Raw genomic sequence first — 17,079 nt, forward strand, 5'->3', positions numbered from 1 at the left:
GTTCTGTAAGAACTGTCACCTTGCATATGGATCCTGATATGTCTTATTAATCAGAGTACCCAAACCCTTCATATTTCAGGAAAAAAATGCATCCCTCCAATGCATGCAGTGTTCCTACAATTTGGTACACTTTGACCCTTCAAAAGATTATCTGTTTCTGGGTAGATATTGTGTCCTGTTTTGTTCACCTGTACAATGAATATTGTCCTGTCTGCATGCAGAGCTCCATAAAAGCTGCCAGCCACAGTAGTGCTAAATCCCATTTCTTTTTCATATGCCAAATTCACAGCATTGCCTTAATATGCCATTTATCGGCTTCTCTAAATTTCAATAAAAGCCTAAATAAATTCACTCAAAAATCGACAGACCAGCTGTCACCTTCCCTAATCTTTCAGAAAATATCAAACCTTAACCAGTTCTTTCAGATTATTCCTGGAAAACCATATAGTTCTTACTGAGGGCTATTCCTGGTGGTAACTGCTCCCTTGGTTCTTTCAGAGTATTTCTGGAAAATCATGTAGTTGTTACTGAACGTTATTCATGATGGTAACTGCTCTCCAAATCCAAAATCTTGCTAGCTAAAAGCAGGCTACTATTTGCCTAGGAACAATAACAGTAAAAACAAAAATGTAAGAATAAAAAGCAATCCATCCCTTCCAACCTTAACAGTTCTTCACTGATATCAAAGTAATTTAAAAGCAAGCATCATTCAGCTGGGTACTGATGAATCAGAGTAATGCCTGTTTTGAAATATATATTGCCCTCCAAGAACAACTATAGCTATAATCTCTGTTGCAAGATCTAACAGTTAGTCTCTACAGAACATCCACAAAAGGAAAATATCCAACAGACTGATTCTGCCTTGAGTGAACAGCCTTAGCTGAGCTGTGGCCAGCATTACTAAGCTACTGGATTTGGCAGATTACTTCTAATGGACAATATGGCTAATTAGCAGAGAACAGGTTTACAGTGAAAGGGGTTTTGCAGGTATAGCTGCACTCATACACTATGCTGCAGGAGTTCTGCTATTCTGCATCAAGTTTACAGACCTTGCTCAATGCTGAGGATTTTAGACAGAAAGTGAAATAACATGGAAATACTTTAAGCGACATCCTGCCTCAATCTTTATGTGTTTCTCTGGAGTCTGATTTTCTGGTGAAACGGCTCCCTAAAGAGAGATGTGGAAATGGACACGGAATGCTGTGAAACTGGGGAGAAAACCCCTGTGAAGAAAAGCCTAATTCCCTTCCATTTAGTGCAATTTTGAACCAGGGAGGCTGAACATGCAGTGGTCTCAGGAGGAACCCCACCTGGTCTTTATTAAGGGGTACTTGCAGCAGGGTCTGCCTGCCTATAATTTCAGGCAGAGAGACTGTTTCTCAGTTGCTGCTGCACTGGGATGTGTTTGAGTCACAGTTTCCCTGCTCGCTACAGAGTGACAACGTGCATTATCGATTTTGACAGTATGCTCTCAGAGATGGAATAAAAAACAGAATCTAAACAGCTTCAGAAGAGCAACAGGACCCTCTTTTTTTCATTTTTGAAACACAGAAAATGAGTGCCTACATTGTGATGGCCCTCTACAGCTGATTTTTACCTTACCATTTTCTTCAGCCTATCAAGACCAGAAATAATCACAGAACCTTGATTTTGTACTTACTCTTCTCCCAGCTGACATATTCTTTGATTTCCCATGCTGTGCCTTTCAAAGATGTCTATACTAGGAATACATCCTCCAGTAGATTTAGGGCTTAAGAAAACCCCACAGCTTGGCTTTTAATGCCCTAGGACTGCTGCTTAAAGTAAAGCTAAAAGCTGCCTGAGTTGGCCTTTTGTTTATAGAACAAGACACTGGCTCTGTTGGAGCAGAAAAGCTCCCTTTTACTTCTGTAAGGCCACTGTTTATCCTTAGACCATAAGCTTTCTTGAGCAAGAGCTAATTTTTGTTATAGGTTTATGTAGCACTTAAAAGAGAATCCTGTTCCTGATGGGGTCCACTCATCACTGCAGAAAACAAATTATTGTTAGTAAACAAAAAACAAATCTAGTACTAATGAAAAGCCCTAGAGCAGAAATGGCTGCACTGCTTCATGGAGCTGTGCTACTGTGCTGCTGCTCTTAAGGGTTTTTTATGCTTTAAAAGCTGCTACAATTAATATTTTTCTTTTTTTTTCTTTTCTTCTCTTTTTTTGCTATCTAGTTGATAGAGCTCCAGAGATCATGGTTACAGATTTTTCAGGATCTTACATTATTCCATTGCCATTATTCTGAGATTCAATTGAGTACTTTAAGGAGGCTAGACCAGCCCCCAGACTTGTTTGTTTACTGGATATACCTGGACTCAGTTCTATCAATGGCTGTTCTGCCAAGATCCTGACACTAGGAACATTAGACACATCCCTGACTATGCTGACATCCAGAATATTTTGGCCCACAAAAAAATGCATGTTCCCTTTTATAGTGATGCTAGGGAAATATTAATCTCAAGGAAAAAATCAGAATTATTTGGTTCAAAATGAAGAGCTGAATGATTCTTTTATTATTTAGGCTTTGGATATTACAGAGCTCAGGCTCCAGCTGGCAGTATACAAAAGAGTGGGTTTATGTTTTGTTTTGTGCCACTGCAGTTCCTAAGTTAGCTATGAGAAATTCTGGGTATGGGGAACATAACTGGGCAACCATTTGTGGAAAGCAGCAAGATCCAGTTGGACTCAAAGCTCATATCTGATTGTTTTAAGCACTTTTACCACCAGGACATAACAGATGTTGGTTCTGTTGGAAGCACTGTGAGTAGTCAAATGTCTTTCTTTCAGGTAAATAACATTTGGGGATGTTAGCACAAAAAACCCCTCAAAAAACAAAAAAAACCAAACAGCCAAAAAAACAAACAGGTGGCACATGACAGAGCTGTTTCTGTGCCGTGGCTAAAATGTTCTAAATGTCAAGATTGGTTAGAGAATTAGGAATGCCAGGGTATTTTTTTCCTGAGAAGCCAGCCGAACAGCAGCTTTCCTACAAATCAGCAGAATCCCAAGGAACTGGTACAGGTCTGGCACTCGCATTTTTAAAAAGTCTGCTAGAAAGAAAGGCATAAATGACCTATGACATACACAAACATTTTGTCTATGCAACTGCAAGGGCTGTGTAGTTTGACTTGTGTGTCATAAAAGCCACAAAAGATCCAAGCACTTGGATTATGCAATAGCTATTTGGTTTTCCTTTTTCAAATTCAACAACTCAATAGAAAGAAGAAATGCCTTCGATGGCCATTCGTAAGTAATGCTGATTACTGGCCTCCTACGAGCTTGATGAAGTCCAGAAAATCCATCGTTGACTGATGCTTTCTCTGTGCAAAATCGGATTTTTGTATTTTGCTAATCCCCGGTTACAATCTGTGTCCTGCTCTTGGTGATCCACCCTGCAATCAGAGTCCAGCCAGCCCAGATGTAACCCAGGACATTAATATAAAATCTTGACGTTGGAAACACAGCATTTATTAGCATAAATCTTAAATACGTGAGGGAGGTGTTTACTTTGTGGAAACTTTGGGATTTGTCCGGAGTGTTTCCTTGGGCTGAGGAGTACAAGGAGCTTTCACAGGCAAAGCGGCAAACTGGAAGTGGCCTGGAGCTGACACGCTGGAGCACTCACTGCCTGGGCTGGATGGTTTTCTTGCTCTGAGGAGCAGGACGAGGTTGTAGGAGATGCTCCAGTACATCCTTTGGATCTTTTTCTTGGCAACAATGAAGGCGAGAGGGGAGCTGCCATTCATTGCAGAAAACAACGCGGCTATGATGGTGAACTGGTAAGGAGAAAAGCGTCTTTACTCTTTAATGGGAGATAGTGTACTCATTCTTTTTCTGCAAAAGTGGCCACTGTTTATATGCTTCTTTTGACTTTATGAATTTTTGCTTTAGCATCAGCTTTGTGTCTCCTGAAATGGGCAAGGGTGGGGTTGAATATCTATAGGATGGAGATGGCAATCAAATTTAGTGGCTGCCCAAGGCAAACCTTCCCTTACTTTGTGTCCTTTCTGGAGCACGAGCAGCAAGCTCAGATGTCTCCTCTTTATTTGCAAGTTGGAGCACAAAATTTTATGCATCTTTATGTTTTGATCCAACTAACTTTGTGTGCAAGCGTACATGTACCTGTGTTCACGTCTCCTTAATTTCCTACGTATTATAAGGGGTTCCTAATTTTATCTATATTTTGTATTTTGTCCTCTACAACTCTACCCATCATTTTGCACCAGGGACACATCACCAGCAGACTCTGCTGGGCTTTGCCCGCAGGAATTGCTCCCAGGCATGTTGCCCCTTTCCCCAACGCAAGCACCAGCAGTGGAAATCCCCCTTTTCTGCGGGCAGGCTGTTTCGCTCCCGCCTCTTCCCGCTCCCTCGCTGGGTGCCCCAGCGCTGCGCAGCCGAGCGCATTGTGTAACCTGGTTAAGCCCGGTGCTAGCGCCGCACGTGGTGCCTGTCCCGGCCCCGACCCCCCGGGCTCCCCCCGGCTCCGCGCTCCGGGGCTGCCCCCGCCCGGGGGCCACGGCAGGGGGCACGGCTCACGCGGATGCCCGCCCGGCGATTAAAGCCGCTTTGCCTCCCTAATGCTGCCGCATCTGGCGCCTCCGCTTCCAGCCCGGCGGGGGACGGGAATCCTCGGGGTTTGCGCCTCCTCTGCGGCCGCGTGGTGCCCCGGGCACGCTGCAGAGCCCAGCCGCAGCCATCCCCCTTCCCCCACGCGGCTCCACCGAGCAATCGCTGTAAAGCCGTGACTGACACGGATCAGATGCGTGGGTGGTGTTTGCCTCCCAGGGTGGTTCCTCCCGCGGGGAAATTAGACAGCAACAGCGCTGGCAGCCTCGGCGAGGGCGATCGCCAAGAACCTGCGTGAGGCTCCTCTGGAGCTCCTGTAAATACCACGAGCTTGGATGTGTGTTCCAAGCTCCTGCGATGTACCTAAGAGCCAGCATTTAACCCTCTCAGTGTTTAAACACCTCTGCTAAGTGGCCGTGAACCTGCACAGGATGTCTCTAGCACTCCACATCCCACAGGTGCTTCCCCAGCCTTATTGCAGAATAACCGGAGCCTGTGAGTCTTCCCTCCTCTTCAGCCATCAGGAAACCATGGGATGGGAATACTCCCCCTACCTGTACTGGTGCTGATGTTTTCTGTGCCCACGGTTTGTCCCATCAGGTGGTACTGGTTAAGTCGTGAGCCGTCCTCAGCCACCACCACAGATGTTGTGGTGCTGTTAGTCCACACATAGATCACTTCAGAATTGGGATAAGCATCTGCCAACAAGGGAGAAAAAAAGACAGGAAGGAGTAAAAACCACTGTGTAATATTTTAGTGGATCCTTAAATGATAATGGCAGGGAGAATGGAGAATGGAGGAGTGAGAGTGAATGGAGAAAAACAAATAAAGATGATATAATTGTGCTCCCATATGCCCAGCTCAAAAAAATATTAGGTTGAAGCCTTCTAATATAAGAGATGTGTGGGATGGTTTGTGAAAGGCTGGAACAGTGGAGGTATAAATATAATCCATCACAACCACTCAATTTCGGAAAGAGCAGCTCAGACCTATACTCACCTCACTGGTGGTTCCTAAACCCCAGGAACCTGCAAAAGTTCCCCCTCAAAAAGACTCAGACCCTTTGAATGCCAGGACAACAGGGACCCTCTGTGTCTTGTCCTTTCTCCAGGATGGAATTCTAAGTGATGCCATAGGCAAATGGTGTGTATGCACTGACTGGAATATGTACATGTAGGTGAGGGTGTAGGTCTGGCATGTGGATAAAGGAAGCTGGAATGTGCCTGCTGTGCCTGTGATGCTGAAGAGCAGACACAGGATGCAGGGGTGAGAATGCATGAAGGAGAGCAGGAATGGGGCAGGGAACTGAGAGGAAATGGCTGTTTGTGCATAGCAGAATGGATGGGGTGGAAAAACACCTGCACAACTTCAGATGTGTTTGTGATTTCTCTCATGTTCATTTAGAGGTCCAAGGAGTTAAATGTGGTTGCAGTACTGCCAAATCATTCCTTCCTCTATAATGCTGCTGTAACCTTTAATGGCCTAACACCCAATCTCAGTCTTGTTTTACAGACAGTCAATGCTGGCTTTAGACTTCTCTGTGGCTCGTCTCAAAACCCCCACATTTAATTATATTTTATTTAACATAAGTAGCTCTCACACTTTTTCGAACTCCACTAGCATTGAAAGCTTTCAGGTCACATTCTTGCAAGCATGTTACACTAGGCAGTAGTACATTGTACTGAAATCTCTGGAAAGCTGACAAGGCTTACTCTCCAAATGGAAGGTGAAAAGCAGGTAGGCCTGGAGTCAAATATTAACATCTCATCTTCTTCATTTTTTAACTTGGAAAATGGGAGTGCAGAATGTTTCTTTCTGGAAAAAACCTGACATTCTAGTTCAGGAGACAATACATGGCAGCTTTCCAGATCAGGATTTGAAAGTCAAGGACAACAGGCTAGGTTCAAGGGTGTGTGCTCACTCCATCAGACTGTGGGGTTTTTTTGCTAGAGCAAGTGAGCTGTCTTGGAAAGGTGCAGCTCCATGGGGGACTTACAAAAAATTCATAGGCATTGAGTCATAGGAAGTGGGTCAACATGAGTTTCAGAGGCACTGCAAGGGCAATAAATATGGTAAAGTGATCCGTGGATCCCTAAAACCAGGAATGTCAAGCATAAAATGGGAAGCAATCTCAGCTCAGGTTAAGAGCACATGTGTGACACAATGAGCTCCACTTGAATGCTAGACCAGGTAGCAGGGAAGAAAACAGCACCTTCTTTGCACTGTTATTAATGTTACTGAGTGGTATGTGGGAGGCAGGGCACTAGGCTAGACACACCTTTGCTCTGACTGTACAGGGCTTTTCATCAGAAAATACACCTCAGAAAATACATAGAAATAATGAGGATAGGGGTGGGCAGAGTTCAAAAGGTTACAGGTACCTCCAGGGACTGGAAAAGAAGCCATGATTTGAAACTTAAGCAGCTCAACTTATTCAGCTCACTGACAAAAAGCTGAGAGGTAGCTGAGTACAGACACTTGCATATGGAAATACAAAATCAGGGTGAATCTCTTGGGCTACTCACAAAAGATGCCTAAAAGATGCTTCCAGCAGATTCAGATAAAGAACAGGGCATAATTTCCTAAATGGGTGGGAATCAAGTAATTATACAGTGGATAACCTTCTGAGAAAAAAAAAAAAAAATAACAACTGTGACTAGGAAGACAATGATAATTTGGAATCTTTTTATCACATATCTGACAGTTGCTGCTGTATCCAGGGCTGGAGCTGATCCTGGGTTTGGAATTGGAGAATCTACAAGTTTTTCATCCTTTGTTAGCCATGCAGGATTGCCCACATGCCTTCCTTATGCTTGTATTTGTAGCTCTGCAGTAAAATTACTGTAATTACATGTCATGATCTGCTTTGAAAGGCTAAGAAGGAATGTATTTCCTATTTCAAAATATTTGCATCACAAAAAGTCATGGAATTTCACCTTCCCTTTAGAGCTGAGATACTTTGTTGTCTCTAAGATGATTACAAGTTCACAATGTTCAGTAAATAATTTCAAAGCCAAATCTGGAGAAGACAAGTGAGAGGAGACAGGTCCCTTTTAAAAAGTCATGCAGAAAGCCCTCATTTTTTAAAATGCTTATCTGGTATATGTTGTTCATGTGCTGATTATCCCCAGGGAATGTGGGATTTGTTTAGGTAGATTTGGGATTGTTAGAAAATTTGATTCTTACCTATGTTACTTTGCAAAAGTATGCAAAAAAATGCTCCTAACATGCAAACTAACTATGCAAAAAAAAAAAAAGCTCCTAACAACAGCATTGGACTTTTTTCTGGGATGGTCTAGATGTATCCCAACTGAGCACATCTCTGTCTCTGCAATGATCCCAACCACAAGGATAATCGAGTTTGTCCTGTTTTCTGATGATGATACACAATAATTCACCCTGACTAGATGTTTCCCAGTGTGAGTACTGTAACCAAATTCACTGACATTGCAATCACAAAGGAATTTAGGCCTGTAAGGCTTAACAAGAATTCAGATGCTTTGGTTCTCTCCTCTGCCTGGCCTGCGGGGCAGGGGAGTCCAAAAATAATTCAACAGCTGCTGTGAATTGCAGTCTTTACTGGGTGCTAAAACACATGAGTGGAACAGGGTTGGGTCTTGTAAAATGCCTGCAATTCAGACAGAGGCCACAAGGTGCCAAAACTCCAGATCTCACAGGTATGTCTAAGCATAACTTCATGAGGCTGTTTTCTTTTGAAACCATGTCAGGGAAGGGAGGTGCCAATCCCAGAAGAAGAGAGAGCATTTAGGCAGGCAAGAGCACAGCATGAGGTCAATCTCTGCCTGGGAGGAAGGCTCCTGTCTGTAGGTCCTTTCTCACAGGATCTGTTGTAAGGCTACAAGACAGACAACTGTGTCACTGCTAGGAGCAGAGTGTCCATGGGGAAGGGAGAACAGCTCATCCAGAAAAGACTCTTGTGCAAGGGCAGGATGGTTATACCCAGGGCTTTAAGACACAAGAGGATAACAAATGTGCTCCTGTGGAGCCCAACCCAAAGCAATGCAGTGATTTTACCTCCTCAGGAGAAGTCCATCACATTAGGAATAGCATGAATTTACCCCAGTCTAGATACATTCTATCATGATGGATCACATATATGATCCTCATCTGTCTTCCATGTAAACATGCTTTTTGTTTTAAGAAGCTCTAATGTAAGTTTTTTGACTTGTGCCTCCTTTCCTTACGACATATCAAGTTCTGACAAGAAAAAGTCACCCCATCCTCCTTGGTGTGGCAGCTGACCATCTCTTTTCTGGTCGTCTAAATAAACCTCCAGAGGGATAAGCCTGTGCACTTTCAGCAGGTAGCTGTCTCCCTATGCAAACCTTGTGCTAAATCTTCACAGAAGCCTCAAACTCCAGCTATCCCACACGTGACAACCAGAAGGTCAGCTCCGGTGGCTGATAACCCCTGCAGTATAATTAGGCATAGCCATATTGAAAGCTGAAACTGTGGGTGTAATCTGGAATGATGTTATTTTGCTCTCAGGGTAGAAGTTTTAATGGAGACACGGTATTATTCACCATCATGACAAATTTTGTAAAAACACTCCTCCACTTAAGCAAAGCTTCCAGTAGGTTGCCTACTAGCCTTGCTTGCTGGAGCACTGAAAAACTTCAGGTCTTGCTGTTTAGAGATATGAGAAAGGTGTACCAATAAAAGGAAATATGGAAAGATATCATCTCCTTTACATTACACACAGGGTGGGAATGTTTCCCTAAGGATAATAGGAAAATGTAGTTGCAGTCCTGGGATAGCAAGCTGAGAAAATGATGCTGGTAGTTTTGCAAAAGAAAACTCAACTTCAAAGCCACTGCAAATCCAAGTGAGACTGCTTGGTGTTTATTCTACTTTAAGCAAGTGCATGTCTTCTGGATTTATGAATCCAAATAATTAATGTTGTGTTCTTTACAATCATTTTGTTGTCTTGTCAAAGAAAGGAAGAAGCCTCATTAAAGTATCCTTGCTCTTCTATGCTCACTTCTTTGAAAAAGGAAAAAAAGGATAGCAGTTGAGATGAACAGCTAAAATTACAAAGAAGTATAATTTATTAAATGTGAGAAAATGACAACAGACATTTATTTCTACTGGACAGCTGATAAATGGCTGCAGGCTTATCATCTACCAGAGCGAGGAAAGAAATAATATCTTCTCTTATTTATTTATTGACAAACAGATCTATTTTTCTACACTTTAGCATCCAACATACACCACACAATATAAAAATGGTAAAGATGTCCCTTGCTCTTCTCCCACACTTTCCCTGCTCCTGTATGTCTGGCAAGGAAAGCCAGACACAGTCTTTATTCTGCCAGTGAACAGTGAACAGGGAGAGACCACAACCAGAGAGGGATTACATTATCATAAAGTCCAGCAAAGCACAACAGTGACTGGGTAAGACCTGCAGAATCCCAGACTTTGCCTTGCCATTGAGGATAACCCTGTTTTTATTTGCAAATGAAACAGTGTGAGCAGTGCAGCATCCTCCCTTACATTCAAAAAGCAGCTCACAATCAGGGAGTTTTCTCCTGCCCCCACCACAGGGCAGTGGTGGCATCTGTGACAACTGACAGACACTCTCCTTCTTGCTTTTGTTCTCCTCCATATTTGAAAGAAACTCCAGGGAAAAAAAAAAAAAAAAAAGTGGTGGTGGGAAGAGTGTTTCTTGGCATCTTAAGTCAAATAAACCTAAATATGGATGGATGAACCCAAACTTCAAGTCTATGGGACCCAGACGTATTTTTAGGACTGATTTTTAAAATCTGTAACCCCTGGGGAAAAAAACACCATTGATATCTGCCAATAAGTTTTCATTCCTGTATCACAAGGCATAAAATAATTGAGAAGCAAAAAATCCCTCTCCAAAACACCCCCTAAACCCTTTGACAGACCTCACATAAAGGAAGCATAAAGCAGTGCCTGCATAGTTAATTAAGGCAGCCTGTGCAGCGTGGTTGGATGCCCACTCAGCATGCTTGAGGTACATTCCACAATTAAACAGACCATTTATCCACAAGACATGGCTGGAACTTCAGAATTATGCTAGCTTGACGCTGAATTAACTTAAAGGGATACTGTAGAAAGATGACTTCTGGTTTGTTTTCTATTTTGTTTATTCCAATTGTGCAGTTACATTCTTTCTAAGCCTTTATTATCGTGACTTCTAGTGCATGCCACAAGGATTGTCAGATTGCCTAATCTTGGGAGTATTGCTAATCCCTGCCAAAGCCTGTTGATTGGGGAAGATGTGCATAAAATTGTCACCTTTTTTAGAAACTCTAATTACAATCTGAATACACATACAAATATCTATCTTATCTAACCATTACTGTATTTGACTCACTTAGAGGCTGTTATATAACTCACCAGAGATCCAGATTTACAGTGTCTCAGACTCCTGCAGGCTGCAAAACAGCACTGCTACTAAACCATCATGTACCAGCTTGAATTCTAAGAGTCAGGCTGGATTTCTTGTGGTTTGTGCAGAAATACTTTGTAGCCCATTACAGAGCATCTGTCAACAGTAGTGCCTATGTGACTCAGGCCAGATTTGAGCTCCATAATTGGAATTTCCCATTAAAACGACTTTATAAGAATAACTTGATGTACAAATGAGATCATTTCATAGAGAAAGAGAAAATGGAAGACAAGTCTAGTAAAAATATACTTTTAAATATCAAAATAACAAGACATGGTACTAATATGCATGGTCTAGGGGGAAATAGCTTTTTATAAAAATAAATCTTGAACGTAAAATAGTGATTTAAATACTAAGAGAAATGTATTCACATATTAAATTATTAAGAGCCTAAAATAAAGACTTTGCCATAGTGTGATGAATTCTGATGTTCTTGGGAGAATTTTAGGGTTATGGCAATTACTTGAAGGACCTGAAATCATTAAAATCGAGACCAATCATTTAAACTGGCATGAGTGTACAGTATATGAATAAACAGCAGGCATGATTTTAAATACATCACAGACAAGAAGTGTAATGTGTACAAATACACTGTACTGTAGATTCATGTAACACACAGAGTCACAGGATGGCAGGGACTGGTGGATACCTCTGATGATCATTTGGTCCCACACCCTGCTGAAGCAGGGACACCAGAAGCATTTTTTCCAGCACCATGTCCAGTCAGGTTTTTAGTATCTCCACAATATTCAAATCTCTGTAGCCAGCTGTCAATCTCTTTTGACAACCTGTTCCAGAGTTTGGCCACTCCCACAGCAAAAGCATGTTTTCTTCTGTTCAGATGGAATTTAATGTTTCTTAATGACCACTAGCCCTTGTTCTGCCATTGGGCACTACTGAGCAGCACCCAGTTCCCTCTCCTTCATCTCTCATTCCCCAATTTATACAGATGGATTAGGACCCTCTGAGCCTTCCCTTCTCCATGCTGAACAGTCCAAGACCTCAGTCTCCCCTCACAGGAGAGATGCCCCAGCCCTTCAATGATTGGTGTGGCTCTGCACAGGATTCTCTCCACAAAGTCTCTATTCCTCTTGCACTGGAAAACTCAGATTTGCCATGCAATCAGAATGGTTCCAGATGTGAGTAAAAATTAAATGCCCAGAAGGAATTGTTTTTGGAATGACACAGTATCCTTGTTTGTGACAATAGAGGACATCCAAAGAGGAAATTATTCATGAAAATTGATGAAACTCATGAGCACATTCATGAAAAATTATAGGACACCACTAGCTGTAAAACAGGCAGTAGAAAGTCCAGTCATAACAAAATGTTAATTTCTGTCCTTCCTGAAATTAAAATAAAAATAAAATTTGGCAATATAAGTAGTATTCTATATGTTTTCCTGATACAGTTTTATTTGATCTTGTTGTCACTTTCTGCAGGGAATAGTATAGGATGTTCTGAAAAATGTGCCAGACAGGTCTCAAGAGACTTCATTACTAAGCAACACTAATATACCCTACTGATCATTGCTAAAAAAATAAAGCTCTAAGTTAGATCAAAATGATTCTTTTTCAGAATATAATTTACAAGTCACCTCAGGAAAAGGTGGGAATAGAAATTTGGCTTTGGAAATGAAATGGAAGCACAGACTGTACCCACAAGGTGGTGAAACATACAGAACTGAAGATATCTGTCAAATTCATTTTGAGACACATAGTTTTGCAAAAGCCATTTTCTTTGGCTTTTCAAAGGAAGCAATCAGGTGGAAGGTCCTGCACAATTTTAGAAGTTCCAGTTAATGGGAGGAAAGTCTAAACACGACCTGAATTTGAGGTCAAAAATATAAAGCAAAGGAAAAAACCCAAACTGAAAGCAACTGTATATTTTGGAGGTTGGATTCATGATTAGCATAGGCAAATCTGCTGACTTCTTCAGTACGATAAATGGACTATTTTCAGGCTGATACACTAAATCACAGTCATACTAATGATGGATGTAACACAAATAATAATGAACAGTGTCATCCTAATAATTCAGTCAGGCATAGCACCTTCACAGGATGCAACTGCAGCATTTAAGCAGAGCCCTGAGCTGGTAGCTGTGCAGAGTAACACAGAACGTCTCCTGAGAATGATCACCAGTGACAGCAGCTCTTTCTCTCCCCATCATGCTCACCCATACCATGGGGGAGCAATAAGAGGGATGTGAAATCTGACACATAGGCAGTAAAAACCAGACATGGCACACCAAACTGAGCTGTGTGTCTTGGGATTGCAGGTTCTCAAGGCTCCACTCAGAAAAGGAGGAAAAAAAACCCCAAACCACGTTTTTTTTTTTTTTCGTGGTGCAGCCTGGAGCATGCCAAACAGCAAACAGACATGTGGGTGTAGACAACTCTGCCACTCATGGTGTGGGATGCCTGCCACAAGCTGACTGAAAGAGGTGTCTAACAGGGTGTGCTGGGGGATGTTACACAGCCAGTGCTCCAAGGTACCAGCAGCACCAGGTCATCCTCCCAGGGTTCCTACTTCCATCTGAGAGCTGATGTTAAGGAGCGTCATGCCTTCCTTCTTTTGCCTCTTCTCATTTCTTCCTCTCACTGCAGTCAGTAGTTGTAACACAACCTCTTTCTTTATTTTCAGGTCAAGTGACAGCTGTTTCAGTCTAGAACTAACCAGAGAACTGATTTTATCTTGCATTTAATGGTGTCTATACAACTGCTTTCCATAGGAACTCATCAAAATCTGGTGTGCCAGCCTCTGATCCTTTTCTTTTTCCCTTTTATGGCTGACATAAATATCCACTGTAAGAGGACTAGAGAAACAGAACAGTAGGATGTGCTAGGATGATATTTTAAATGCTAAATATCCTAGGAACATTTCTGACCTTATGTTGGTCTTTCTAGGCCAGGCATGTGGTAATTCCACCAGCCAGCCAATTTGAATGCTGTACTAACACTTTAATGAACTTTGAATTTACAATCACAATATTAGATGCTTATATTAACTGCTTCATTAGGAAAAACAGCATGGTTATGAGGATGATGTTAAGACATTTCATTTACTTTTTGCAAGGCAAACAAAAGTATCCTCCAAAATGTGGCAGATATCATTACTCACGTTGCATAGTACCTTTTCAAATATTAAGTACTTTTGCTTAATCTTAATTGCAGTGGTCCCTTCCTTTTGCAAGGTGCCACTTTAATATCAGCAACATGACTAGCATGACCTGCTCTGCAGGAGTGTCACTGGAGTTTCTTTTGAAAAATGCAGAGTGAATTTTAGCAAGTACTCCAATTGATCTTGTGGAGGGTGCCTTCACAAACATAGTATTTCTGGCCACATGTAACATCACAGAATGAAACTGTAACCTCGCTGTAATCTACAGATATTCTTCTCACCCACTTAAGCAATATCAGGGACTCAGCCATCTTATTTAGTGTATCTGCTGAGCTTACCATTCAAAGCACCCTTACTAATAAATCTGTATGGCCTGATACCAGCTGAGAGTGATTGGAACTACTTGCACAGCTAAATATATACCTCTGTTTCTGAATTCCTGTCCCTTAATGAAGACATTTACAAATCTCAGTACTGCTACATTAATAACACTGTGTGAAAGTGTAATCAATAGGTATGCAGAGGCAGCAGGCTGAAATATTATTATTCAAACACTTTAATATGCCTTGAATTTGCAATCACAAGAACTTACTCCCTACGCCAAAGTTGCAATCATCTAAACCTCCCAAGAGGGATTATAGACCTCTGCTCTGGGGCACAGTGCAGCCCCACATTTCAGAGAAGGGGATAAAATCTCCTGAGGTGTCAGTTTGAAGTGCCCAGCGTCAGTAATGGATCTGAAGAGGATCTCAGAGCCGAGCTGTTGCTGGCCAGGGGCACTGCCATTCCACCTGCTCCCTGCTAGAGAACCCAGGCACACATCCTGTTTTTGGGAACTGCCCCCTCCCAGCCCTCTGCAGACCCAGATCCAAAGGTGCTCATGATCTCATTTTCTCTGTGCACACATAAAACATCTCCTTATTTACAGCCATCAGCCGACCTATTTTAGGAGGAGATTAACCTGAGCCTAAAAATATCTACTTCTCTCCCCTAAGACGGTGAGAGCAATCAGCTCAGCTGTATATATTTACCCTACAAAATATAAATTTAGGACAGAGGAATCCCAGCTTTGCTGACATATTTAGCTCTGGGATGTTTTCAGCAAGATGGCTGGCTGCTACCACAGGCTGGGTGTGAGGAGACTTTCAGTGGCAATGATGATGAAGGGGGAAAAAAAAGAAGGCTTATCAGGCTTTCCTTCTTCCCATTTCTCTTTCCTTCTTGTTTCTTCACGGGGGACAACATGAAACAACTGTTTCCTTTGAAGAAGCTTGCTGGGCAGGGAATGCAGCAGCACTGGATGACAGCTTGGACTAGCTTGGCTCTCTGTGCAGCAGAGGAGGCTAATGAGGTTCCAGCAATTTAGGTAGAGGACTTCCTGGCCCACCAGAGACTGAGGTGTCATAAAGGAGCTGCCAGACTAGAAACTGAAATCCAAGTTTGAGCAGTGTCTTACAGCTTTTTTCCTTCCCCAAAAACCCTAGGCAAGTAATTTTGTCATTAATGTACTGCAGTAGCACTGGGAGGCTCTAATTGAACCTAGGGACCCATAACGACAGAGGCAATAAAAGCAAGTAATGAACCACTCTATCTTTGCTCAGAAGAGACTGTAATTGCTCTTTGCTTCCTTTATGCCCACCTGCAAAATGCAGGCAGCAGAGACCTACCAACCTCACACAGGGATCATGAGGATGATTCCAGAAATGTTTATGAAATGCTTACAAGCCATGGAAACAGCCACCTTAGAAAATCAGAGACATTAAAAAACCTGGCTTGTAAAGCAGTGGAGCAGCATTTACCCATTTGTCACATTTACAGATAATATCCCATTTGCAGTGGTACAGACCCATGTCCACAGCTGGCACCCACGGCAGCCTGGCACTGCCTTCTGGGGCATTGTGAGACCAGCAATGTCTTTGCAGGTTTGTACCCAAAGGCCACTTGAAAGCTTAAGGATATTAAGTGCAGTCTCTGCATGTTGTTTTCTATTGCTGACAACTCGTATTGATTCCCTGTAATCAGGCAGTTGTGCAGCCCTTAAATTTAGGCTGTAATCTCCAAAGTGGGAAACGTGCTGATGTTTGTACCATGAGCAAAGCCCCCCGGATCTCCAGGCAGCTCCACCACAATCCTGTCTAGACTGCTTTCACAAGAGACAAAAACACCACTGCTGAGTGTCTCCACACCAACTCCTGCCCCTGCCAGAAGTTTTGTTTCCCTGAGCTCAGGACCACACCAGCTGAGCTTTTCTTCCCCAAGAGCCTGAGTGTGGAGGCAGCTCATGGCGAGGAGGGGCTCCCAGGCAGGGGGTGGCTGCTCAAAGGGCTCTCTGCAGCTGCTACAGCTGCAGCACCCCCCAGGAAGCACTCTTTACCACCCCAACAAATGGGGCTTCCTTAAGGATGGTGCTGCCGGCATGGACACTGCTCTCAGCCGGGAGGGAGCCAATCCCTTGGATGCTGCACATCAGCAGAGTCTGCAGCCTGGGCTCGGTGCTGGCTGCAAGGCATGGGGAGGACAACAGCTTTTGCTCTTTCTGACCTCCCTTTCTCACTCTGTTACAAAGCTGAAGGGGGAAAACTCACTGGCTTCTCACAGGGGGCTGGGCTGCTGTTTTAATGTATTTTAAAATTTATCTCAGTGCAGATATACAGTAGCCATGTATATGACAAAATCTTTGAAAAGTTAAATAGTGACAGTGACTGCAAGTACTTGAAGGATATACCAGCAGTTTCTTCAGCCTTTTCAAGGAAGTCTTGGAAGTTTATAATTGTAATGGGTGAAGAAAAACTGATTGATATAATCATTTTAAAGATCCCTCTTCCCTTTTGTCAAACTAAAAGGTGTACTTCCATATAGGCAAACCCACCAGACAGGGGATAAATTATGGTCATACTCATTTGCAAGTTATGGAGATGGGGGC

At 42.7% G+C, this 17,079-nt stretch overlaps 1 protein-coding gene across 5 annotated transcripts in view; it reads right to left on the reverse strand.

The window, feature by feature from the left end:
• The window catches only part of GABRA5 (gamma-aminobutyric acid type A receptor subunit alpha5), a 55,860-nt gene that overhangs the window by 4,580 nt on the left and 34,201 nt on the right, over window positions 1–17,079 (reverse strand). For all 5 annotated transcript variants that reach the window (XM_079316318.1, XM_079316321.1, XM_079316320.1 and 2 more), the window contains one exon: window positions 5,150–5,293. In XM_079316318.1, coding sequence (XP_079172444.1) covers window positions 5,150–5,293 — 144 coding nt within the window. The remainder of the gene's footprint in view (window positions 1–5,149; window positions 5,294–17,079) is intronic.

This window comes from Erithacus rubecula (genome assembly GCF_903797595.1).
Source record: "Erithacus rubecula genome assembly, chromosome: 1".
Classification (NCBI taxonomy): domain Eukaryota; kingdom Metazoa; phylum Chordata; class Aves; order Passeriformes; family Muscicapidae; genus Erithacus; species Erithacus rubecula.